The sequence below is a fragment of the Nipponia nippon genome, unplaced genomic scaffold (genome assembly GCF_047370975.1).
Source record: "Nipponia nippon isolate SJK-2023a ecotype South Korea unplaced genomic scaffold, ASM4737097v1 scaffold_15, whole genome shotgun sequence".
NCBI lineage: Eukaryota > Metazoa > Chordata > Aves > Pelecaniformes > Threskiornithidae > Nipponia > Nipponia nippon.
Window position 1 is genome coordinate 255,817 of NW_028262331.1, and position 25,640 is coordinate 281,456.

General features: G+C 59.1%; 1 protein-coding gene across 2 annotated transcripts in view; it reads right to left on the bottom strand.

Moving 5' to 3' along the window:
- STX1A (syntaxin 1A) overlaps positions 1-24,324 on the bottom strand; it is a 96,183-nt gene extending 71,859 nt beyond the window's left edge. For both annotated transcript variants that reach the window (XM_087752307.1, XM_087752308.1), the window contains exons 1-3: positions 24,198-24,324; positions 7,446-7,523; positions 6,125-6,224 (exon numbers count right to left, since the gene is read on the bottom strand). In XM_087752307.1, the coding sequence (XP_087608433.1) occupies positions 6,125-6,224; positions 7,446-7,523; positions 24,198-24,227 (208 nt within the window). In that variant the 5' untranslated portion in view covers positions 24,228-24,324. The remainder of the gene's footprint in view (positions 1-6,124; positions 6,225-7,445; positions 7,524-24,197) is intronic.
- Positions 24,325-25,640: the final 1,316 nt, after the last annotated feature.

Sequence of the window (25,640 nt, forward strand, 5' to 3'; positions counted from 1 at the left end):
CCACCTCGAGTCTGCACAGCTTAAATTATGAAACTGGAAGTCAAGTGTACATGCAGCTGAACCTCCCCTTCCATCCTGGTGCAGAGCCGTAACGGACCTGCTTCCAGGTCTGAAATATTTATCGGGTCTTCCGAAGCCTGCGGAGATGGACTGAGCTGACAGGCTGGAAGACACGACTTCAGATTTGAAGATTTACGTCCCCGCAGGCAATTCATTCAGCGAGCAGCATCCGTTATGTAACGCAGCAACAAGGAGTCGCGGAGCGTGGCTGCGGGGAGGGATGCGATGCACGGAGAAGACGAATGGCAGAGAAGTCCTTCCCGACCGCTCCAGAAAAAAAAAACCACATCATTTCATTCCTCTCCAGTTGGCAACTTGCCACTCAAAGCCACCTCTTCTGGGAAGCAGCCCGGACCAAGGACCGAGGACAAACAGCCCGTTTCAAGCACCAGGAGCGACAACAGATGCAGCAGCTCACCAGGAAGGATTTTAGGAACAGGTTTACCAGGAGCTGTGACTCAAATCAGGAGTAGCAGCAGCAATGGCTCCGACCCGAGGAGGAATACAGCCTCTCAGCCGCTCCGAGCCCACCCAAGCCCTGACACGATGCTGCCCACCCTACGGCACGGAGCTGCTCAGCGGGGAGACCCTCCCCGTCCCCCCGCAACCAGGCGCGAGCCCGCCGGAGCTGCAAGGAGCAGGCAGGCAGGCAGGTGGGGGGCTGCCACCTTGCCGGCACGATGGCAAAGCCAGCCAGCTGCCCACCCACCGGGCACCAAAATAAGCCCAGGCAGCAGCGGCAACGTGGTTCCGAGAACAGTCTGTGCAGCCAGAAGTGGGATCAGCGGGAAGGGAGGGGAAGGAAGGGATGAGCCCTTCTGTGCAACACGGATCCACGGATCCAACATTTACCCACCTCTGCCCCACGCCACGCAGGTGGGTAAATCCAGGTCTCACACAGACACCTGGACCTCACTTTCTTCTGCAACAGCAGAGCACATGCAGGAGAGCACCAAGGGCTTGCATCCACCTAAGCACACAGTCCTGGAAGACGCAGGTTCCAGTAGGACTGTACCTGTGGAGTCTCTCTCGTCTATCAGGATACCCTGAAAACCAGCAAGCAATTCAGCCAGCAGACACTGCACATCCATCCATCCATCCCTCCCTCCACTCAGTGCTCCAACAGCAACTCCAACCATTGTTCATCCATTTTCCAAATTACCAGCCCAGCTCTGTCCTGATCTGAGGCCCCACTCCAAGGTCCTCCAGCTCCAGGAGGGACTTGCCGGTGGTGTTCAAGGAATTTGTATCTCTTGACGGAGGAGCTGCACCACGCACAGCACATTTGCCTCCAGACAAGAGTGAGAAGTCTGTGTCTTTATTCTGATACCCTGGAGGATTCGGCCACAACAACCCCAGGCAGCGCTGCAGGCGTGGGGAGAGCGGCTGGGAGGTGCCTGGTGGGAAAGGACCTGGGGGTGTTGGTTGACAGCTGCCTGAACATGAGCCAGCAGTGTGCCCAGGTGGCCAAGAGGGCCAATGGCATCCTGGCTTGGATCAGGAATGGTGTGGCCAGGGCAGGGATGGTGCCCCTGTGCTGGGCACTGGTGAGGCCGCACCTCAATTCCTGTGCTCAGCGCTGGGCCCCTCACCCCAAGGCGGCCATGGAGGGGCTGGAGCGTGGCCAGAGCAGGGCAGCGAGGCTGGGGCAGGGGCTGGAGCCCAAGGCTGGGGAGGAGCGGCTGGGGGAGCTGGGGGTGCTCAGCCTGGAGAAGAGGAGGCTGAGGGGAGCCCTCATCGCTCTCTGCAACTGCCTGAAAGAAGGCTGAAGCGAGGTGGGGGTCGGTCTCTTCTCCCCAGTAACAAGCGATGGGACGAGACGGAATGGCCTCAAGTTGCGCCGGGAGAGGTTTAAATCTGGTATTAGGAAAAACTTCTTCACCAAAAGGGCAGTCAGACATTGGACCAGGCTGCCCAGGGAAGTGGTTGAGTCTCCATCCCTGGGGGTATTTAAAAGACGGGTAGACATGGTGCTTAGGGACATGGTTTAGTGGTGGGCTTGGCAGTGATAGGTTAACGGTTGGACTCGATGATCTTAAGGGTCTTTTCCAGCCTTAATGATTCTATGATTCTGTGATTCTATGACCTCCCATCACCTTTGTAGTGGAGGTTGCACATGATGCTGAAGTCCTTAGAGATCGCTAAGAAATAACTGAGGTGCTGTTCCAGAGGGGACAAACAGCACCCCAAATCCCCCGTGAGTTCAGCCCCTGCAAAGAGCAACGTCTTGCCTTGATTGTCATCACAGGTCATTCACTTGCCATGTTAAAAAGCAAACACCAGTGAGCACGCACCAAGACCAGCCTTTCACCACCTACGTTTTAGTGCTCCTTGGTTGCATCCCCCTCTCACGCCTCATGGAAACCTTGCTTCTTAATTTCCAAATTAATCTCAATAAACTCTCTTCCCTGGGTTACCACAAGCCTTTGCATTAATTACCAGGTTCTCGCGGGCTCAGGAGCACAGGGAGGTGGGGGGGGGGCTGCCAGGCACCGCGCCGGCACCCACTGTTCCCCGCTCCGCTGCCTTCACCACCGTGGGGCCCTGCACTGCCTCCACCCCACCGAAGCGCAGGACTGAACTCCAGCCAAGCTTAACGTGGAGCTTAATCCTGTCTTTGGTTGAACTTCTGCCACGTTTTGGGCGTCTCACCCGGGGTTGAAGGAGCAGATGGACACAGAGCGATGTTGCTTTTGGTCTGGCTGAGTCACTGGGAAATGGAGAAGCTATGAGCAGTGCATCATCAGTTACCACAGAACAGTTTGAGGTGGAATGGACCTTTAAAGATCATCCAGTCCAACCCTGAGTTATCCCAAGAGCTGACCCACGGTCCCAGGAGACAGCAGATGGCCTGCCCTTACAAGGCCACATGAGTTTAACGCCTCTCTAGATCACCTAAGCAGACCCCTGCAGCTATGTCCAAGGTTGTCTCCTGTCTTGAGGACACTGAGGACCACTTGCAACATCCCAGCACCAGGTACCGTGGGACAGAAGGGAGCAGTGCTCAGACGGGATGCAGGTCCTGCTCCAGCAATGCTGGCACATGGGTGCTGCCCTAGGAACACGGCTCAGCTGACACCACACCACCGGCAGCCCCGGCACAGAGCAGCCTGGGGGAGCTGCAGGCTGGTCTGAAACAACACCCGGCATCCACCCAGCTTGGGAGGGGTGAGTCGTGGTGAAGCAGCTCCTGCTGATTTGTGCTGATTTGTGCTGATGCATCTGTGAGGAGCGGGTCCATGAGAACCTCATGAAGTTCAAGCAGGCCAAGTGCAAGGTCCTGCACCTGGGTCCGGGCAATCCCCAGGACCAGCACAGACTGGGGCATGGATGGATGGATGGATGGATGGATGGATGGAGGGAGGGAGGGAGGGAGGGAGGGAGGGATGGAGAGCAGCCCTGCAGAGAAGGACTGGGGGACACTGGTGGGTGACAAATGGGACATCAGCCGGCAATGTGCGCTTGCAGCCCAGAAAGCCAAGCGTCTCCCGGGCTGCAGCAGCAGCAGCGTGGCCAGCAGCTCGAGGCAGGGGATGCTCCCCCGCTGCTCCGCTCTCCTGACACCCCCCTGCAGCACCGCCTCCAGCTCTGGGCTCCCCAGCACAACACAGACAGGCCCCTGCTACAGCGGCTCCAGAGGAGGCCACCAAAATGCTCCCAGGCCTGGGACACCTCTGCCGGGGAGAAAGGCTGAGAGTGTTGGGGCTGCGCAGCCGGGAGAAGAGACGGCTGCGGGGAGACCTCACTGCGGCCGCTCAGTGCTGAAACGGGGCTGAGAGGAGAGAGGGAGACTCTTGAGCAGGGCCTGCAGTGACAGGACACGGGGGCTGAGCGAGGCCGGGCTCAGGCTGGCCATAAGGAAGCAATGTTGGACCGGGAGGGCGGTGAGGCGCTGGCCCAGGTTGCCCAGAGAAGCTGTGGCTGCCCCATCCCTGCAAGTGTTCAAGGCCGGGCTGGACGGGGCTTTGAGCAACCTGATGGAGTGGGAGATGTCCCTGCCCGTGGCAGGGGGTTGGACTGGATCATCTTTGAAGGTCCCTTCCAACCCAAACCACTCTGTGAGTCTATCTACAATTGAGCACCTGATCAGCCCCACCGCACCTCCTGGACTCACCACAATATTATAAAACACTGATTTCTAAACAAGGTGTGGGCTCTCCTTTCACTGCCCAAACAGTTTTTGGCATTATAAACTGAATTTTCTACAACACCAAGGCAAGGGAACACTGTAAAACAAAGCCAGAAGCACTCCCAATGTCCTGGATGCTTCTGGAAGTCACCTCAATGTCACAGGATCTTGTTCACTGCAGATCTCAAGACTTTTCAAAAGATTATTATGCTTTTAGGCCATGAATGCCCTTTGCAGCCCGAGCTGCGGCTCAGCCCCGAGCGGACACGGTGCCGATGCATGCTGCATGAGCCCCGCAGCCAGAAGCAAAGCCATGACAGCTCTTCCCTGAAAACACCCAAACAGAAACCCTGCAAAATCTTACAGTGCAAGCGCAGACCAAAAGAGCCTGGAGGATGATTGTGCAACAGTCTGAGACACGTGAATTCCCTTCAGAAAATCCCTCGCTTCCAGGCTTGGCCAAGTGAATTTTAGCTGAAGGGCAGCTGCCAGGAGAGGGGAGCGTGAGACAAATTTAGGAAGGACCAGGTTCTTCCAAGCAATTAGCAATATCTATTGATTTGACACAGGGCTGGACACAAGAAAATGTGTGTACAGACAACCTCCTGGGACCTCTAGAAACAATTCACAGTTGGATACGAGCAGGCGTGGAATTGCACTGGGCAAATGAAGAGAAGTGGATGGGAGGAGGGTGGATGGCAAGAAAGAGACCTGGTCTCAGCTTTCCAGCCCCCTCATCACACCTTTGCGCCAGGGCCACGGCAGCCTGGAGGGCACAAGCAGCGTTCAGCTCCTCAGCAGTCACCCACTGGCCCATGAAAGCAACACCTTTGCCACCAAGGGCTGCCGACAGCTCGGAGCCATCCTGCATGGCCGCCCCTGCAGCAACCCTCAGCCCTGTGATCACCCGCACCATGAGGGAGGCGGACGAAGGAGAGCCCACACGGGCTCACGGCAAGACTGAAGGACAGGCTTGGGGCAGCAGAGACGTTCAAATGATGTCCCTCAGCGGGTGAGCCTGCCCAGGGTCCAGCCCTGGCCCCCTGGTCCAGCCCCACCGATAAGCAGCTCCGCTCAGCTCTGCTCACACCTCCTCTCCCTTGCACAGCTCAGCACCTCGGTCCCACCTGCTCCCCAACGAGGGGCTTGCAGACACCAAACCTGGAAAGTCTCTGCCCTGAGGAAGCCCCGCTGACCCCACCAGCCCCAGGTGCTCTGCCAGTGCCAGCTCCCCTGGGAGACGCACCGCTCGCACCTGGGGACAGGGGAACTCATCACCCACAGCCCTAATTCTGCCAGATCCTGCGGACTCCCAAACATTGCCACCTCTTGGGTGCTGCTATCCTTAACTTCTGTTCCTGGCAACAAACCTCTTCTCGGGAACACAAGACTGGGGAAGAAAACAACGATACATCGGTAAGGTCCGGGAGGGACAGACTCTTTGGGCAGCCAGCACCAAAATGCCCTTCAGGACAGAGAGGCCAGCGTCACAAGTGCACACTGCAGGCTCAAAGATGGCTGCACCATTTCTGGGCCAAGCAGGCAACGCTCAGCTTGTTCTGCAAGTGCTGCCTCATCCACGTACACTCCCCAGGCAGCCTGGGGCAAGACAACCGCCGGCCAGCATAAAACCAGCCATTTGCTGTTTTCAGCCTCCACATTGCCCCGCTCTTCAGGAATTCCCCTCCAGCAGCCCGGCTGGACCCTCACCATCTCTCAAGGTCAGAAAGCTATCAGCCGTCCCTGCATCTCCTTCCGACACAGGTCCAAGCCCTCCCTCACCCCAGCCATCAGCCACCTCGGCACCTTGTGGCTTTCCAGCCATGGCCACCTGAAGACAAGAGGACTTCAGTCTGACTCCGTCCACCCCACAAGTGGCCCAGCCCAGCGCAGCCAGGTGCCCGCGGGCACGCAAGCAAATCACGGCTCACTCACTCTCGTCGGGGTTGGGCGAAGCAAGAATGGCGCTGTGCTTCCTCTTCACTTCCTCCACGTTCTCCGAAATTTTATCGATGAACCCTCGAATTTCTTCCACCTGTGGAGACGGACAAGAAGACAGGTCTCCTGTGAGAGGCCTGCAGTTCTGGAAGGGGAGGGATTATTAAACCTTATCGCAAAGCAACCAAGACACGTCTGAACCACAGCAAACATCCTTCTGGACAAATATTTTCCAGCTGGATCCTCAAACTGTAGGACCACCGTGAAATCAGACCTTCCACATCACAGCAGCCAGCTCTGCAGTCACAGCAATGTAATACAGACTCAACGTCCTCCATCCTTTGCGATGCACTGAGAAACATTTGGCATTTATTTAAATTAGCATCAGATCTACGGATTCCCAGACCCTGCACCTCCGGCATGGAGAACATAGCTGAGACTGCACAAGCCAGGCTCGGTCCCGGCTCAGTCCCCCATGGCTCTTTGCTCCAGGGGGGGAGAAGCCCAGTTTGACCCTCACCTCACAGACCAGGGAGGCCAAATTTGCCAGCAAATCCATGCTGGCATCTTCCCTGCGCTCCTGTCCTACAAGGAGACACGCTGGCATCACTGAGAGGGGGAACCTCTGCTTCTGCCCTCTGCCTGCCAGGCTGCCCACCCTCTAGCTCTGCCTTCTCCTTCGACTCACACCACCACTTTGCTCATCTTCCTCCATCTGCACGTCAGATTTTCTTCATTCCCCACTCCATTGCCTGCACAGATACATTTTAACACCCCCTACACACATGCCATGCTCAGGGTGTGCTAAAAATCCGCATGCAGATCTTACAGCCACCCACATGCCAGAAGACAACCTCTTGTTTGGTAACGAGAGGCATAAAATTAAATCAATCCCATGCAGAAACTGCTACTCCGCAGAGGTGCTTTCAGGAGAGGTTTGAGGGCCGGTCCGCTTTAGCGGCAGGCTGGAGGCAGGCAGGCTGCAAGGCTCACCCACTCCCCACAACCTGGCCCAGCTGCCCCACTGGTTTCTGGAGGAGGAGGTGGCACAGCAAAGCATCCATAGGGCCAGGTAAGCCCACGACAGCCCCAGCTCTGCGTGGAAGCCTGGTTCCTGCTAATCAGCGCTCTGAGCGTAACCGCTGAGGACCGCGAGCATCAGCTGAGCGGCATCAGCCAGGGCGGGACCCCCATCCCCACCTCGACCGCTGCTCCTGCCTGCGGTGGAAGCCCGTACCACAGCCCCGCAGCCTGCTCCGGCGCTAACAGAAAGGTCTGAACTGGCTTTAAAGCTGCAGCGGAGAAAGAAACCTCTCACCTGCTCAAAGAACTCGTCCATGAAGCGGTCCCGGTCCACACTGACGGTGACTTCATCATCATCGTCACTGTCCTTCGCCTGCAACGACACGGAGAGAGGCATCAACAAGTGCTTCCTGCACGGTTTGCGGCTCCATTTCAGGAGCTCCTCAGGGGCATCTTCCCCCTCTCCTTTGCTCACTTGCTCCCAGGAGCTGGGGCAACGCCAGCCAGAGCGTGGGACACCCCGGGCGCTGCCGCACCAGAGCACTATGGACACCGAGAGAGCAGAGGACGGCCAGCTCCAGCAATAAAGGCATGACACAAAACACCACCGCAGCCAGCTGCCGCACCGCGTGGCCTCCCGTGGCAAGCGCAGAACAAGACTAACCATACCTATGCATTTATAGAGAGCTGGAGGGGGAACTGTACGAGCTATCCTCAGCTGTGCACGAACACAACGGCTCTGCAAACAGCAGTGATGGGGGACACAAGGGATGCCGCAAGGGGAAAACACGAGGGATGCTGCAATGGGAAAACACGAGGGACGCTGTGATGGGAAAATACAAGGGGTGCTGCGGAGCGCGGGAAAGGTGGGAGAGACCAGAAAATACAACAGAACTAGTAAAGCCACAGCAGGCAAATGAGGGGTTGTCCCTGTCTGCAGCTGCGTGTGTGTCGTCATCACCAGAGATGAAAACACCTCCCGTCCCAGCGAGGCAGGGGACGCGAGCTCGCAGGGGAAAGAAAAATTACAGTCCTCTGTACAAGGAGACATTTAAAAGATTATTATCCAAAGCAGATGACAGAGGGAAATGGAAAATTAATGGGGTGGAAAAGTTTCTTCTTACTCTATCTTCACGAGAGAGAAGGAGCCAGTGGAACAGAGAAGATTTAAGAGTGAGGAGTGTCTCTGCTCACCTCATAATTGTCCCACGTTTTGCAGATGGTTACACATCACCCCGTGGCCCCTTCGGGCTTTGCAGAGCTAGGCAACACAGTCTCCAGAGAGATGCCTCTTACCTTGAAATAGGTCAGATGAAATATCTAGCCTTTCCCCTGAAATTGCCTTTTCAACCTAGGGTGACTGATTTGGGTGGAGTGACCCAGAGGAGACCTCCGCTTTCAGCCTTGCCACCGCTCGCAGCACCGTTTGCTTCATGAATGGGTTATCCAAAGGCCTTGAGATCTGAGAGCTACCACGATTCAAGTGAAAATCTCACCCTGACAAGGAAGAGCAGGCACACTGCTGCCTTGACCCACCACTCGGGACACAAAGAAGAAATGTTCCCTGAAGCCAGGAATTCAGGAGTTGTCCATTTTGGCCACAGCTGGGTGCCCAGGCCAGGGCTCAGCAGGCAGGAGCTGCCTGCACAGCGAGGCTGGGGCATGGTGGGAGCCGCCAGCCCGGGAATGGGTCGGTGCAGTCAGATTTTGAGGGAGCTGGGCGAGATCAACCTGAGGATGAGCACCTCCTGCTACCTCCTACCCCTGCTGTACCACTACTTTTCTGTGCTCCTTCCAGCTCTGCTGACTTTGTGCCACCAAGCTTTTCCTCGGGCAGCAGCCCACCACCCAACCCAGCCCCCGCCATGGACAGACCGGCTCACCCCTGCATCTCACGGCACCACGGCGTCCTGCCCGGAGGTTTACCCCACAGCACCGGGGCTGTGCAGGGGGTGAGGGCTGGCACCGCAGCCCAGGCTGGGGGCAGACGGCTCGCGAGGCTCTGCGCGCAGAGCAGCTCTGCCAGGGGACACGTGTCCTGCCGGCAGCCCCGTGCCACCTCACCACGCACCCAACAGGACGGCCATCCACAGGAATGGGCCAAAGGAAAGGTGCTGAGAGCAGCCCTGCAGAGAAGGACTGGGGGACACTGGTGGGTGACAAATGGGACATCAGCCGGCAATGTGCGCTTGCAGCCCAGAAAGCCAAGCGTCTCCCGGGCTGCAGCAGCAGCAGCGTGGCCAGCAGCTCGAGGCAGGGGATGCTCCCCCGCTGCTCCGCTCTCCTGACACCCCCCTGCAGCACCGCCTCCAGCTCTGGGCTCCCCAGCACAACACAGACAGGCCCCTGCTACAGCGGCTCCAGAGGAGGCCACCAAAATGCTCCCAGGCCTGGGACACCTCTGCCGGGGAGAAAGGCTGAGAGCGTTGGGGCTGCGCAGCCGGGAGAAGAGACGGCTGCGGGGAGACCTCACTGCGGCCGCTCAGTGCTGAAACGGGGCTGAGAGGAGAGAGGGAGACTCTTGAGCAGGGCCTGCAGTGACAGGACACGGGGGCTGAGCGAGGCCGGGCTCAGGCTGGCCATAAGGAAGCAATGTTGGACCGGGAGGGCGGTGAGGCGCTGGCCCAGGTTGCCCAGAGAAGCTGTGGCTGCCCCATCCCTGCAAGTGTTCAAGGCCAGGTTGGACGGGGCTTTGAGCAACCTGATGGAGTGGGAGATGTCCCTGCCCGTGGCAAGGGGTTGGACTGGATCATCTTTGAAGGTCCCTTCCAACCCAAACCACTCTGGGATCCTATGAAAGCCCCCTCCCAGGGCGAGCAGGATGGGAAGCACCAGCGAGCCTCTGCAGCCCTGCACAGGAAAACGCACCCCCCTCACAACTTCCCCCAGGCCTATCCAGCTTTTCTTGCCTTCATTCTGGCAGGATCTTAATTTGCAGGAATTTTGAGGCCCTTTCTGAAGCCTGTGAGGAAAGCATTCCCTGTCATTTATTTTAAACGCAGGCTTCTACTGTGACCACGCAGGCCAGAGAGTACTGGCAGCAGGTCAGCCTGCCGCGCGCAAAGATGCCTGTCTCCTTGTCACCTCTTGCCCGTCCCTTCCACATCCAAAACGGTCCTGGCTCGTTGCACGCAGGATGCCACATCGCTGCTTGGTCCCATCCCTCCTGCCCACTGGACCCTGCCATTTGTTAGAGCCAGAAATCTCGGAGGAAGGCAACCCGCTGCCCAGGGAGAGGGTTTCTGCCAAAGCCACACGCAGTCTTGTTGGAGGCACTTCTATTCTCAAGGCAGCTCGCCCCCCAGGCGCAGCAGAGTGTTGATGCACAGGCAGGGCGATGGTTATTTAGGGCAGGCACTGAATGCGGCACTGCCCTGCTGCGCACGGAGAGAGCGGCACAAATGCCCGGCCGGGAGCCCTGTGAAGAGGAAATTACAAGGATGGAGCCTGCTGGTCGGGAGGGCACACGTCACTCCGGGCTGGAGAAGGGCACCATCTGTCCAACCCACGTCACTGGAAATACCCTCCGTGCCACGCCGCTTCCAACACATGGCGTCAGGCTGATCGCCCGGCCCCACAGCCCCCGACCTGACACCCCCGCACGAGGGAGGCAGCAGCGGCGTTAGCTGCGGGGCTAACCGGGACTCGAGGGGAGGAGATACCACCGGGCGGGCACAGCGCCCTGGGATGCAGGGCACTGAAGGAGCGCCTGCTCCCAGCATCTCCCTCCATCCCAGGGCGCGGTCCAGGCACGCTGCCAGCCCTCACGGGCACTCTCACCCCAGGCTTCAAGTGTCTTGCCGTACACTGCTGCCAAAGCAGAAACAAAACCAAAATACCTTTCCTGAGGAAACCTAAAGTGTCCACCCAGCCGACAGCGTTTGGGCTTCACGCACCCCAGCTGTGAGCATCCCAGGTTTTCAAAGCCACATGGAAAGCTCCAGGCGAGGTCAAAGCCACCCGCTGGTGCTGCTCAACACAAGCAGCAAACAATTCACAGCCTTCAAAAGCCCGGGCTTGCTCGCCAGCGAGAGGTGAGGAGCATGCGCTCCCAACGGCATCCTCCCGGTGCTTCTCAGCTGCCGAAATGGCCGCCCATCCATCTCCGCATCTGCCGGGCGTGCCTGACGTGTCGCAACCTCATGCAGCAAAGGCTGCCCCAAGGCTCCTTACGGGGAGAGAGGAAACAGAGCCACAGCAAAGCACTCAAGTCTCAGTGCCTTAGGTGAGACTAGCTCTAAACACAGCTTACAGCAGGCGACGAGCCCAAGTTAATGAACACAAACAGCCAGCAAGCAGCTCCGCTGCCCTGCAGCCTTGGTGGGTCGCTGGCGTTGCCCACTTTATGCGTACAGGTACCGCATGGCAGTGCTGGTCGCTGCCTGCGTCACCGGCACCGGGAGCGGGTGCTCTGCCACCGGCACATCCAGAGCAGAGGAGCAGGAGGGGTTTGATCAGCCTCCTTCAACAACCGCTCCTGCCTCAGGCACTTTCAGGCCGCACCGGGCACCTGGGGTCTCTGGGCTTTCACCCCCCCGCACAGGGTAGGTGAAGATAACCCTGCTTTCACAGGGTTTTTTCTTTCTCCAGCCTGCTGGAGGCCAAGCGGCAGGCAGCGCGGCGGGCAGCGCGGCGGGCAGCACACTGGCAGAGGGGATGGCTCTGGGAGCCGCTGCCTCCCTGGTGCCTCCGGTGCTGCTGAGCGCAGGGAGCGGGATGGGGAGGGCAGGAGCCAGAGCTCCTCCAGCGTCTTTCGGAGCCTCACAGGGTTAAACGTGCCCCTCCATAAGGGCTGAAATCCCAAGAGGAGGCAGAGCCAAGCTGTGATACTGCGGAGCAGTGGATGGGAAGACAGTCCAGAGCCCTGGAGCATCCCAGCTCTGTGGGTTTTGCAACAAGCACACCGCTAATAAATTCATAATCAAGCAGATTACATCCCTCTGCTTCAAACCAGCCCTGTTCCCTCCGCAGGCGCTTTCTGGAAGATGGCAGAGGAGCACAAACCAACCGAAAAGACTCGAAGCCTGCTCTCCTCCAAAACCAAGAGGCGGCAGGCAGGGCGAGCTGCGGCAGAGCGTAACCAGGTCTCTGTTATCTCAGCAGCGGTTACACGCAGGCTTTAGCTCCTGCCCTCATTTGTTAGCGTTGCAGATGAATTTGACCGTGTCCAGATGCATCTGTGGAGCCAGTACAAGGAGTAGAGCCGCGCCAGGGCAGAGGAGCAACGGGCTCAGCCGCTGCCGGGCACCTCTGCATCCCAGGGGACCGTGCTGACCCCCCGGCTCGTCCCTCCGCCAAGCCTTGCTGGCGGCACTCACAACCGCGCCAGCCGACCCTTTCCTAGGAAACGCCCGCGCGCACAAGCAGGCAGCAGGCAGCGAGCCCTAGCCCTGCCTCCAGCCGCCACGCAGGGCTGCAGGGTCCAACGCCACGCGCTGCCTCCCATCCCCACCAGAGATAAGGCAAGCTTCACAAAAGCACAACGAAAGGAAAAAGCCACAACAGCTGCTATCCCCCCTTTTAGGGACCACTAAATTAAGCAAAAGAAGGCCTCATCCCTAAGAGATGCAGGATGCTGCTCACCAGCTTTGCTTCCAGGCTGCATCTGTTTTTTTTTATTTACTGGACACCTCCACACTGATCTGCCCAGCCTGACAAATTTCAGCCATCTGGGTTTGACTTTCTTTGCAAAATGACCTCCCTTTCTGTACCAAAACCAAAGCGCCCTGTGGGATGCACAGGACAAGGCTGCTCGAGGCGGGGGGATGCTCTCTGAGCAGCAGTGGGTCAGGGCCGGGACCGCGTCCCCGCACGGAGCAGCACACGGGGGTCCGACACCAGTCGCCTTGTTCCCCAAGCCCACGAGCCCAGGGCATTGCTGTCGGCACCCGAGAGCTCCTGCAGCAGCTCCCCACAGCTCCGGCACGCGGCTGCGCACCTCGCTGAGAAGAAGGACGAGGTCAGAGTAACTCAGCAGCGAGCTGCACCAAGATCTCTTCTCAGCCATCTTAAAAAGCCTACAGGACACGTAATAAAGTATACGGATGCCCAGATCCCTGGAAAATCCCAGCCCAGGTCTGCGATGCTCGGCAGCAGAAGAGCGGCTCGCTGTGGCCCTGCTGCTGAACAGGGTCCAAAGCACCCAGGGGTCTCCTACCCACCAAACTACCACCACCCTCATCCCGGGAGGCTGCGTTGACCTGTCACACCTTAGGGTTTCCTTTAGCATTTTGCAGCAGCCAAACCAAGTTTTTCCTCAGGAGTCCAGAGGCAGAAGTCCTGCTCCGGCGGGTTTTCAGGGAGGTGGTGTCAGAGCTGAGGACGAGGACAAACGGAGGGTCTGCTCCCAGGAGAGAGCCCTGGAGAGCTGAACCACCTGAGACCACGGTTTAAATTACCTACAGCCTCAGTCTTAGCATTTTTTGCAGACGATATATATATAGTTCAGCCATGCAGCATAATAAACTGGGTATTTTATAGCATACAGGCCTCACCTCAGCTATGTCCAATTCCAATATTCACCAAAACCAGCCCATACTTCCCACTAACAACTTTTTGATGAATAAAAGTTCAAGGCACAAATGACTTTAGCATTCAGCAACATCTGCATGAGTCAGTAGGCGTTTCCAATTTCCAACACTAGCAGTGCAAGGGAGAACAAGATTTCCAAGGGTTTTGTCCTTAGGTGTTGGCTTTCATTGCTGCAGAATTACGTTACCGGCCTTTGGCATGAAGCCCAACCCTTTTACCAGAGCCGTGGTCAACTCTTAAGCTCAGTTTTTGAAGCAGGCATGTAAAATTCCACTTAACTATTAAGTACAAATGTCAGAGGTGACAGAAGTGCCACCAGTCCTGCAGAGGGCAAGGAGCTGAGCTCACCGACCTCCTCCTCTAGCTCTAGAACATGGACAGCACTATGATCTACTGGAAAGGCATTGATACTTTACAGTCAATACTTTACAAATTCGCAATCATGGCTAAAGAATAATTTGGGTGAAAAACAGCAGACAGACTTAATTCATCTGAAATTAATTTCTTAACATCCACCTGTTACAGCTGCCGTGCAGACCAGAACTTCAGGCGGGCAGCAGAAGCACCTGCAGCCACAGCACTCGTCTCTCCTCTCCACTCCATCATGTATTCACCAGGGTCAGCACCCAGAGAGGTTTCTGCCAGAATCACCACCATGCTTTGGTGTCTACCAAATGCTCTAGAACTGACACCAAGCCCTGGTGATGTCCACCAGTGACCGCGAGGTCTGTACTGGGAAGGTGCCAGAGAAAAGAGAAGGAAAGCCTCAGGCAGAGGAGGCGACCCAGGTGGGACCACAGCTCCCACGGCCCTGGTCACCATGAGAGGATCAACACGTGAAAATCAAGGCAGTCCGTAAAATGGTTAATCTTCAAATCAGCCTGCACTGACTACAGACACTCATGGAACGTGTTGGTTTGGAAGGGACCTTCAAAGATCCTCCAGTCCAACTCCCCCACCATGGGCAGGGACATCTTCCACTAGACCAGGTTGCTCAAATGGTCATGAATGCTCAAACATGGGAATCACTTTTCTTTGGTGCTCTTGCCTAGACCATATAAAGGAACTTTAGCACCATCCAGGTGAGACACCGACCCTCCCAGAAGGCAAATATCTTCTGGAAAACCAAAACGAACAGTCATTTCATACACCACAAACCCAAAGTCTGACAGGACTTGATGGAAGATCTGAAAGCAATGGCAGATAAAAAGGAAGACTTAATACTAGAAAATCTGCATCAGACAACACAGCAGAAGTACTGCACGACAGGAAGTGGCCACGGCTGGCAGTGAGCTTCTGAAAACCCACGGGACAAGGTGAGCAGAAGATTTTAATTTTAATTATTTTTTAGTTCCCATGCAAAGAAACCCAGGTCTGTAAGTACCCACTACAAACTGAAATACTGCACTATTAACAGAAAGCTCAGTCCCATCTTGCAGCAGATTTTGACGCTACACAGCCCAGGTTTATTCCCTGCACCTGGTGGTGAACACCAAGGTGCCAGTGGATGCCAGAGGAGCACGCAGCAGGGAGGAGGAACCTTCTCCAGCCGAAGGAGAACACTGGCCGAAGAACAAAAGAACACAAATAATTTTGGGTAGGAGACTTGGACTTTTACAATCCAGTCAGGACCTCATCTAGTGGAAGATGCTCCTGCCCATGGCAATGGGGTTGGACTAGATGATCTTTGAAGGTCCTTTCCAACACAAACCATTCAACGATTCCATGACTATGGTCCTGCAACGGCTGTCCAGGGGCAGCAGGGACAAGCAACTTCTTTACATCAGGTCTCGACAAGGTTGTGAAACGGGCCAAGGAGGTTGTGCGTAACAGCAAGGTCTCAAATGCAGACGCACACGCTTGGCATTGGCCTCAACCTCAAAGGGACGTGGACAACCTCTCCCCATGGGCAGTGCCAGTACCTTTGGCCACTGAGAGGAAGCTTTTCCTTAGCCTGACCTCTCCGCGGCTGCTGCAGTGGAAGGGCTTCCCATTCTCCTCTGGATGCCCGCAAGGACAGTTTTCGGCCAGCAGCTAGCAGATGTCCTGGGCTCCACTCACTACTTCCAAGGGTCCTGCAAGAGGTGACGGAGGAAGAGACCCTCCTGCTGGAGGAGAGTGGCTGTACAGGGGAACGTCCTGCACCTCCACGGGAAATACTCAGTGTCACGCAGAAGAGGGTTGAAAGTTGCGTCAGGACATCTCTCATGTGGGACCTGAGCACATAGGATCTGCTTGTATTCAAAGCAGGTTAAAGAAAAGCAAATAAAACACCTATTTACAAAACTCAAACTAGACAACATAGGTACGCAGCTCAAGAAAATGTGAGCACTAAAATTAACATGGATTCACAGTGGGTTTCTTATCACAGCCCACATTCAAGGATGCCTGGTGAAGCTGGTCACCCGGAGCTGCTTGCACAGGGTCAGCATCAGTCCTGCAGACTTGAGGTCTTGAAGAAATTTCCTTCCTGACGTGACCTGCCAGCTTTCAAACACAGTAGTGTGCAGCAGGTAACGGAGAAGCGCAGCAGAGAAGGGCCATGCCTATGGCCTTCTGCAGGAATGGCAGCAGGCTGCCACCAGGTTCACACCATCACCTCCCAAATATCACTGCATTCCGTGCCAGCATCACATAAAAAGACATACGGGCTGCATCAGGGCTGCAGCAGCAGCAGCGTGGCCAGCAGCTCGAGGCAGGGGATGCTCCCCCGCTGCTCCGCTCTCCTGACACCCCCCTGCAGCACCGCCTCCAGCTCTGGGCTCCCCAGCACAACACAGACAGGCCCCTGCTACAGCGGCTCCAGAGGAGGCCACCAAAATGCTCCCAGGCCTGGGACACCTCTGCCGGGGAGAAAGGCTGAGAGCGTTGGGGCTGCGCAGCCGGGAGAAGAGACGGCTGCGGGGAGACCTCACTGCGGCCGCTCAGTGCTGAAACGGGGCTGAGAGGAGAGAGGGAGACTCTTGAGCAGGGCCTGCAGTGACAGGACACGGGGGCTGAGCGAGGCCGGGCTCAGGCTGGCCATAAGGAAGCAATGTTGGACCGGGAGGGCGGTGAGGCGCTGGCCCAGGTTGCCCAGAGAAGCTGTGGCTGCCCCATCCCTGCAAGTGTTCAAGGCCGGGCTGGACGGGGCTTTGAGCAACCTGATGGAGTGGGAGATGTCCCTGCCCGTGGCAAGGGGTTGGACTGGATCATCTTTGAAGGTCCCTTCCAACCCAAACCATCCTGTGAGCCCATGACACAGCACATGGCACAGCCTGTCCTCTGCTCACAGCCATCAGTCTGCTCCCCAGTTTGGGGGGCAAGGCAGCGCCCACATTTCAGACACCAGCCCCGCCACTGGCCGCCAAAGGCAGAGACGCAGGCAGCCTGTGGCACATCGCCCCTGCCCTCTCCCCCTGCCCTCCAGCTCAGCAAAACTTTCCACTCCTTGTGCTTCCAGAGTTGCCTTGTTTTATATTTTTTCTAAGTAAAGACGGTCCCGTTGGCTTTATGCCTGGTCTGGTCCTGACACAGCATCGCTCTGTTTCTGTTTCCCACACCGACCTTCTCCGCTTGCCTTCCCCTCTCCATGCATCTCCTGTAAGGATAATCCTGCAGATGCTGCGGTCCAAGGACATTTCACCGTCCCCTGCCGCGGGTTTGCTCAGGTCACCCTCCAGCCGCCCGGAGCCAGGACGTTACTGCGCACTCTGTCTTCCCGGGTCTTCCACTTGGGCTCACTCTTCTCCTTTTTGCTAATACACGTAATTTTCTGGAAGTAGCAATTTATCACAGTACTTAGCTTAATGAGCCTTACTGTACATGTTCTGCCTGTAGTGATAATTTTGCATATTTCCTAAGAAATCTTGTTAACGGGGAGATACATAGCAAAACAAACATTTGTATAGCTTCTGAGCAGCTCACACGAAGACAAAGACACTTGCAATTAAAACAACGGGAACTAGTCTAAACCCCTTTGGCTCGAGCCCTTTTAGCCATCCAGCAGGCATCCAACGCGCGTGGCTTGTGAACGCAACGTCTCATCACTCTTTGGCATCCCCAGCGCGGCGCCGTGCTTCAGAAGGCAAAGAGTATTTCTGCACTCAGGTTGACTTCAGTGGGACCACCAAGTCCCCACGGCACCAGACCTGGAGCTCCCCAACAGACACCAAGGACCCCGGGACTCAGCATCCCGCTCCGAGGCCGGTGACGGTGGGCGCTGAGCCCCCCTGTCCTCCAAACTCCCGTCCATCGCCCCGCTCCCCCACGGGGTGCAGACCCCCGCTGCAGACCCCAGTCCCCTCCTGGGGCGGGGACATGAAACACCACCCAGAGCTGACCTAGAGGCTTTGCGTGCTGCTGTGTTTAAAGCACATCAAAGGGCCTTCCCAATTTTAAGTTTTCTTTGGCTTGCCCTACTGAGGTGCGTGCCCGCTGCTGCTAACGGCTTCCCCGCAGCACAGCGATGCCCGGGACCCCAAAACTGCTGGGGAGCAGAACATCTCAGACGGAGAGCGCGGAAGGCAGGCATTCAGGGCTCACTCTACGTCACCTCCGTTACCTTCTGCCATGCTCAGCCGACAGGCCCGGCAGACCCAGGGAGCAAGGACTCACCCGTGTCTCACCCCCTCCCGCTCTCCAGGACCATGTGGGAGCAGGCGAAGCAGCTTCCCCGCCCCGGAGATGCACCCTCACGGCGGGGAGACGGGCGGATGAGGCATGATCCAAGGGCAGCCATGGCGCACAGCCTTCCCCAGCAGCTTTGCTCCTTCCAGCCCCCAGAAAATCAGCTTTTCGGCATCGCTACCCACCCTGCCGACTACAGCCAGACCAGGCGGCTGTGCGGGCTGCGGACACGCAGTAACAGAGCCACCGGCTGTCGGCCACCACGTGACAGCCCCGGCTCCCCGACGGGTGAGGGAAGACGCGAAGCTGAATTATTTACGTGACCCTTTTGGTCGAACAGAAGAGCTCAAAAGCGCACCGGGCAACCAAGAGGGTTAAAAAAAGGAAAGGAAGACAGCATTTAAATAAGCAAATATATCTATTTTTGGGGTCAGCAGGGACTGTTGCATGGCGGGGTGGCTCCAGAAAAGCCCCGCTGCCCAGATGGAGATCAATGAGACCCAACTCCTGCTGCAAACAGCTACTTTGGTCGACTTCACGTTTGTGCCCCCAAGAGAGAACTCATCAGCAGGAGCAGCAGGGGATTCCTAACGAGAGGGGATGGAGCAAGGTCCGGCTGCGAGGCCTGGGGGCCACGCTGCAGATTTCAGCTGCTGCAGGAGGGAAGAGGGTGGATACACGGAGCCGGACCTGGAGCCGACCTCGCTTTCTCTCTCCTTTTATTTTTAACGCACACCTCCCCGCAACTCCCACGGGCAGGAGGCAGCGCCTGGAACAGGGACGTGGCAGGCAGGCAGGCAGGAGCGGGGGGTTTCAGCCGGCTGAGGAGGACAACGGCGTGGCACGATCGCATGGACATCGCTGGAGAAAGGCACCTGAAAACGGCTGCCAGAGAGGAGCGACAGGCGCGGGAGGAAAGAGCCCCGCAAAACCATTTAGATCATTTCTGCAAGGTGGAGATGTGCAGAAGCAGGTCTGGCTTTGCACCCGTGGTGCAGGTTGGGAAATAGCTCCTTACTCAAAAATGAAGTGGGATGAGAAACAAAAAGTAGAGATGAAATAAAGAACAACTCTTCGAACCCCAGAGGGATTAGTCTCAATTAACACCCATTTGAGCAAGGCAAGACCCAAGGGGAAGATCGCCAGAAACGTGACCAGCACTTTGTACGCTTGTTCCGTTGCAAGCAACCGTTGAGGCTTCGGTCCTACAAACACCTCCACACCCACCCAGTCTTAGACAGACGACCAGTCCCACCGCACGAGGTCTGTGCTGGGGGCCAAGGGGGGACCTCCAGGTGCAAACTGTCCTCCTTCTCCTGTCACCACTCCAAAGAAGGTCCTCGTCACACTGGGGGAGCTTTTGCCAGCACTGAAACCTGCCAGGCCTGGACACCGTCCCACAAGCACGATGGCCTTGCCAAACCTCTCCCCACAGCGCGCGAACACGCGATTTGGGCGGCGTCCACCCTAGCGTCTCAAGGAACACTTCCATCGTGTAACTGCAAGATAAAACATCAGGTGAGCGCTGCCTGGTAGGGACCGGGGAGAGGATCTGTCAACCGATAAACGGTCTTTCCCAGCCCAATTAGAGCCCAGCAACTGCTACAGTCACCAAAAATCGATAACTATTGGAAATCCTGCTATTTGGCTGTATGAAATGTTGACAGCAGAGTCCAATCCTCCCGAAATCACCCAGCCACACATTTCTTAATGGCCGGTAACGCCAAGCGCATGGAGTTCCTCCAGCAACAGCAACCCTGACCCAAACCACCCAGGGCCACCCAGCCACTGACCCCCCGCACCCCTCCCACCCGCCGTGTCCCCTTGAAATCCCCTCTCCTGGCGCAGGCAGGCATCTCACAGCAGCCTGCAGCCCCTTGGCACCATCTCACTGCTTCAGCAATGGAGAAACAAGTGCAGGGAATTCAGTGTTGCTGGAAAGAAGGCACTCTGGGACCAGGAACTGCCAAATGCCACCTCCACAGCCTGCTCAACATCTTCATCAGCACCACAGACAGTGGGATCGAGTGCACCCTCAGCAGGTTTGCAGGGGACACCAAGCTGAGCGGTGCAGTGGGTACCTGGAGGGAGGGAAGGGGTGGCACCCAGAGGGGCCTGGGCAGGCTGCAGGGGTGGGTGCATGAGAACCTCATGAAGTTCAACCAGGCCAAGTGCAAGGTCCTGCACCTGGGTCCGGGCAATCCCCAGGACCAGCACAGACTGGGGCATGGATGGATGGATGGAGGGATGGATGGATGGATGGAGGGAGGGAGGGAGGGAGGGAGGGAGGGAGGGAGGGATGGAGAGCAGCCCTGCAGAGAAGGACTGGGGGACACTGGTGGGTGACAAATGGGACATCAGCCGGCAATGTGCGCTTGCAGCCCAGAAAGCCAAGCGTCTCCCGGGCTGCAGCAGCAGCAGCGTGGCCAGCAGCTCGAGGCAGGGGATGCTCCCCCGCTGCTCCGCTCTCCTGACACCCCCCTGCAGCACCGCCTCCAGCTCTGGGCTCCCCAGCACAACACAGACAGGCCCCTGCTACAGCGGCTCCAGAGGAGGCCACCAAAATGCTCCCAGGCCTGGGACACCTCTGCCGGGGAGAAAGGCTGAGAGCGTTGGGGCTGCGCAGCCGGGAGAAGAGACGGCTGCGGGGAGACCTCACTGCGGCCGCTCAGTGCTGAAACGGGGCTGAGAGGAGAGAGGGAGACTCTTGAGCAGGGCCTGCAGTGACAGGACACGGGGGCTGAGCGAGGCCGGGCTCAGGCTGGCCATAAGGAAGCAATGTTGGACCGGGAGGGCGGTGAGGCGCTGGCCCAGGTTGCCCAGAGAAGCTGTGGCTGCCCCATCCCTGCAAGTGTTCAAGGCCGGGCTGGACGGGGCTTTGAGCAACCTGATGGAGTGGGAGATGTCCCTGCCTGTGGCAGGGGGTTGGACTGGATCATCTTTGAAGGTCCCTTCCAACCCAAACCACTCTGGGATCCCGTGACACTTGCACATCTCCCTCACCTCCTCCCACGCTCTCTCAAAACATCATTCATAATTATTGCACCATTTGGACCTGTCTCACACTCTGGAAATCCTGACACCTCACCCAAACTGAGCTGTCACCTCCCGGGCAGGACAGAGCAGCGCGGGACCTCGCGGTCCTGCGCACACACACACCACCTCGTCCTGGCCCCGCGGCACCCGGCCGTGGTGCCCTGCTGAGCCAGGACAGCAGAGCCCTCGCACGTGGAGCAGAGCTTCGGGCTCTTCATCCGCAGCGGCTGATGGCTCTTTATAATGCAGCACCCTCGGCACCAGCTCTCCTCAAGCTCTGTAGGACACAACACAGGCTGAGCCTAAATCAAGACATTTTAGGTGCCTGGAGCACAGGGAGAAGCAGCTTAGAGACTGTCCAAAAAGCAAAATAAATTATTTTTCGGGTACTTTTTATCCCATCCCTGCTCTGTCACCAACACCGCAAAGGCACAACCGCAGCAGGAGGGGCTGCTTTGGGGGGTTTCCGGGCAGGGGACTGGCTCCAGCTCCGCTCCGGATAGGCAGGACACACCACCCACGGCCAGAGCCACGGCACCCACCCACGAGCAGCTGAGAGCAAAGCTCTGCCGGTCCCGTTCCGGGCACCCTCCCGGCCGGTCCTCGGCTGCTCTCCCTCCGCAACAAGAGGACGTTTTTCAGCCGTAAGCTAAATTTCCTGCCCCTGGCTCAGAGCAGGCCTGGGGGCCGCACCACCCCCAGGGCACTTGGATAAGCCCGAGTCTGAACACAACCAGAGCACCAAGGTTGAGAAAAGACAGGGGATCGGCATTTCCAATTTCAAGTACCGTTTTAAAAATCCCATTAAGACACGAAGCTCTTGCTCTGCACAGCAGTGAAAGCCCTGCGTCCCCTCCTCGGCTACAATACAGCCAGCTCTTTTTTTTTTTTTTTAATTCTTCTTTTTTATCATCCCTGGCAGAATTTAGACACTATATTAAAACAGGAGGAAACTGGCCCAGGCTATTAATGAGGCTGGCTACTGGCAGCACAGAAAAAACAAGCCCAAACACTCCCTATACCCCGTCCACTGCAGCAGCTCGCTCCTCCCAGGTGACCGCCACCGCCAAGGCTGTAAATCCACGTTTCCCACGCGTGCTGCCTGGCTCCCCGCAGCCCTGCCAGGCTCTGCCCCGGCGCGGGCACCCGCTCAGCTCCGGGGCATCCGGATGCTCCAAACGGGACCTCCATCCCCGAGAGCCCGCGGATGCAGCAGGGAGCCCCGGGGAAGATGCTGCGCCCGGGGGCTGCGCAGCCCTTCAGCATTAGGCTGATGAATAAGGAACAGCAGCAGCAGCGAAGCAGAAATGCACTTTATTTTTCTTAAGACATATTTAAAGGAATGAAGAGATTTTAAAATACTCTACAGCATCACTTCTCAGCCAGCACCGACTGCCAAGAGGACATTCACGGGGCTGGTTTTTACTATTATTATTAAAAAGCCTATTTTCCAATCCTATTTCACAGCCTGCGCTGTTGGTGGAGAAAGAGCCCCCTGTTTGGGTGCTTTCCAGGCGCTCGGGCTGCGCGGGGAGGGTGCAGTTGTTCGTTATATAGCCCCTTCCTCCTCCGGCATCGACGGCCGCCCCTCGGCCCCTTGCTGGCGTCACCCCAGCTCCGTCCTCCTGGCGCTTTCCAGACCGAGCCAAACTCCCGGCTGAAGCAATTCTGCCGGGAGCCCTGCGGGGACCAGCCAGCCTGGGCACCCACAGCCGTCCCCGTGACCCCTCGCTCCACGCCTGGGTCACCCCCCTGGGACGGAGCACAGACGGCGCGGCCGGACCCCTGCTCGCCTCCCTCTCCGCGCACCCCCAGCTCGCCTCCCAGGCTGCTCGGCAGACCCAATCGTGAAGTGATTAAAAAAAAAAAAAAACAATAAAAAGCAGCAAAGCAAGCGCTGGTGCGATGGCACGAGGCGGGATGGACGCGGGATGCGGGAGCAGCCCCCTGGGATTTCAGGCTCGCGTCCCCGCCGCCCCTCGCACGCCCCAGAGCTGGGCCCCGGGCCGTGGGGCAGCACCCCCGGCTCCAGGGCGAGCGAGGGGGGGCCCGGCGGCCACACGGGCGGTGCCACCGCCGCGGTCCCCGTCGGGCAAGGGGACAGGCAGCGACGGGGCAGCGAGGGGCTCCGCCGTGGCAGGCATGTGAGCCGCTGCCTGCTCGCCACCACCCGAGCCCGGGCGGGTCTCGGAGGGGCGGCGGGGCAGGGCGGGGGTGCCCCGGGCCCGGGCGCTCCCCTGGGACCGGCTGCAGCCGCGGACGGTGCCCGCCGCCCCCCGCTCGCCGCCGCGGGCTCGGCGGGAGCCGCCGGGGGCCGGGGCCGGGGGCGGCGGGGGCCGGGGCGGGACGCGGGGCGGCCCCGGGCTCTGCCCAGCGCGGATGACATCAGCAGGGCCGGGAGGATGAAAAAGCAAAACGGGTGCGGAGCGGAGCGGGGCGGGAGGCGGGGGGCAGCGGGGGGGCAGCGGGGGGGCAGGGCCCTGCGGCCGCGGGGCAGCCTCTGCCCGCAGACCCCCGCCGGGCGCTGCGCTGCCGGCTCCGGGCACGGACAAACATTCGCTGTTTGGTTTGTTCCGGCTGGGATCGCGTTCAGCCGCCCCCCCCCCCCCACTCCCCCCGGCCGCGGGCAGCCGGTCACCCGCCGCCGGGGCAGACGGGGGCCCCCGGGGCAGCGCCCGCGCCTCGCACCGCCCGCCCGGGAGCCGCAGCCGCCCGGCGCCGGGGGGGGGGGAACCGCGGCGGCCCGCGGGGGAGACGGGGCGGGGGGGGGGGGGCACGGCGCAGCCCGGGGAACCCCGCTCCCGCCCCCACACCCCCGTGAGGGCCGGGGCCGAGCCCCCCGCCCCCCCCGCGGCCGGCGCCCCCCACTCACGGCGCGCAGCTCCCCGGTCCGGTCCTTCATCCTGCCCCGCCGCCGCCGCCGCCGCTGGCTCCGGCCGCCGCGCAGGGGAGGGGCGGGCGCGGCACATGCGCGCAGGCGGGCGGAGCGGAGCGGGGCCGGGCCGGGCCGGGCCGGGGCTGGGGGGGCCGCACTGGGGGGGGGACACCGAGGAGGGGGCAGAGCTGGGGAGGACGCGGCTGCGGGGGGTCAAACGGGGGGGGGGCGGAGTCGCTGGGGGGGGCTCGCACCCCGCGGGGCACATGGGGGCTCACAGCGGGGGGGATCAACACTGGGGGGAGTCACCGGGGGGTAAAGGGGGGAGCACATGGGGTGTGGTACCAGAGGGGGCACACGGGGAGGGTCACACCTGGGGGGGTCACACCTGGGGAGGTCACACCTGGGGGGGGGTCACAGCTGGGGGGGTCACACCCGGGAACAACATCGGGGGAGATCCCATCCGGGGCTCACCCTCGGGGCTCAGCTGGGGCCTCCCCCCGGGGGGGGCACGGCTGCGGGGTGTCACCTCGCGGGGGTCTCCCACCCGGGGGGCCACGCCGCAGGGCAGCCCCGACTGCAGGGCGGCACCTGGGGGTCCCCAGGGCAGCGGCAGCGCAGACGGCACGGTTTGGGGGCAGCGGCAGGAGGGGCTCGCACTGACCCCCGGCCCGGGGACAGGCCCCGGGGTCCACCCTGGGGGACCCCGGGCTCACGGGGAGCAGCAAGGCACCGGGGGGGCTCAAACGGGTGGTGCCAGTTTGCTGCTTTTGGGGGAACTGGCGGTGTTGGGGAGACACCCCTAAGCCCCCCCTTTCCCTGGGACAGAGCAGGAACGGGACCCCCACGGCCCGTGCCCGCGGGCTCCTGCGCGTTCTGGGGCTGCCCTGGGGCCAGCTGGGCCAGCCTCAGGGCCACTGCCCGCAGCTCCGGCGGCCCTGGATGTGTCCAGAATCCCTGGGGCGACCAGTGCTGGGATGCGCCCGGCGCGGAGGCTCGGGTCTCCTCCTCCCCGCGCTCCGGTGCCAGGGAGAAGCTCCAGAGCCACCAGTGCAAGGGGTGGCTCTGCACAGGAGCACCCTGCCACGTCCTAAACCAGCCAGCTGGGAGCCGAGCAGAAATGTCCCAGCAAAACCCCGCTCCTGCTCCCTGGGAAACATCCAGCCATCAAAACTCAGCGTCGTGACAAAGACCTCTTCCCCGTGGTCCTCCAGGTTCACGCACTGAGCAGATAATCCCTGGAACCGGACCTACATCTCGATGGGAAATGGCCTGAGCAAACCCCGCTCAGGTTTAAATGTTTCCATAGAAAAATTAGGATGCTTGGATTAAACATCCATGGGACCCTGACTGATTTTAGAGAATGAAAATGGCAGGTGATGCCGTTTGCCAAGCAAACTGCTGTGGGATATGAGATGGAGCACCAGCCGACGGGGAGAT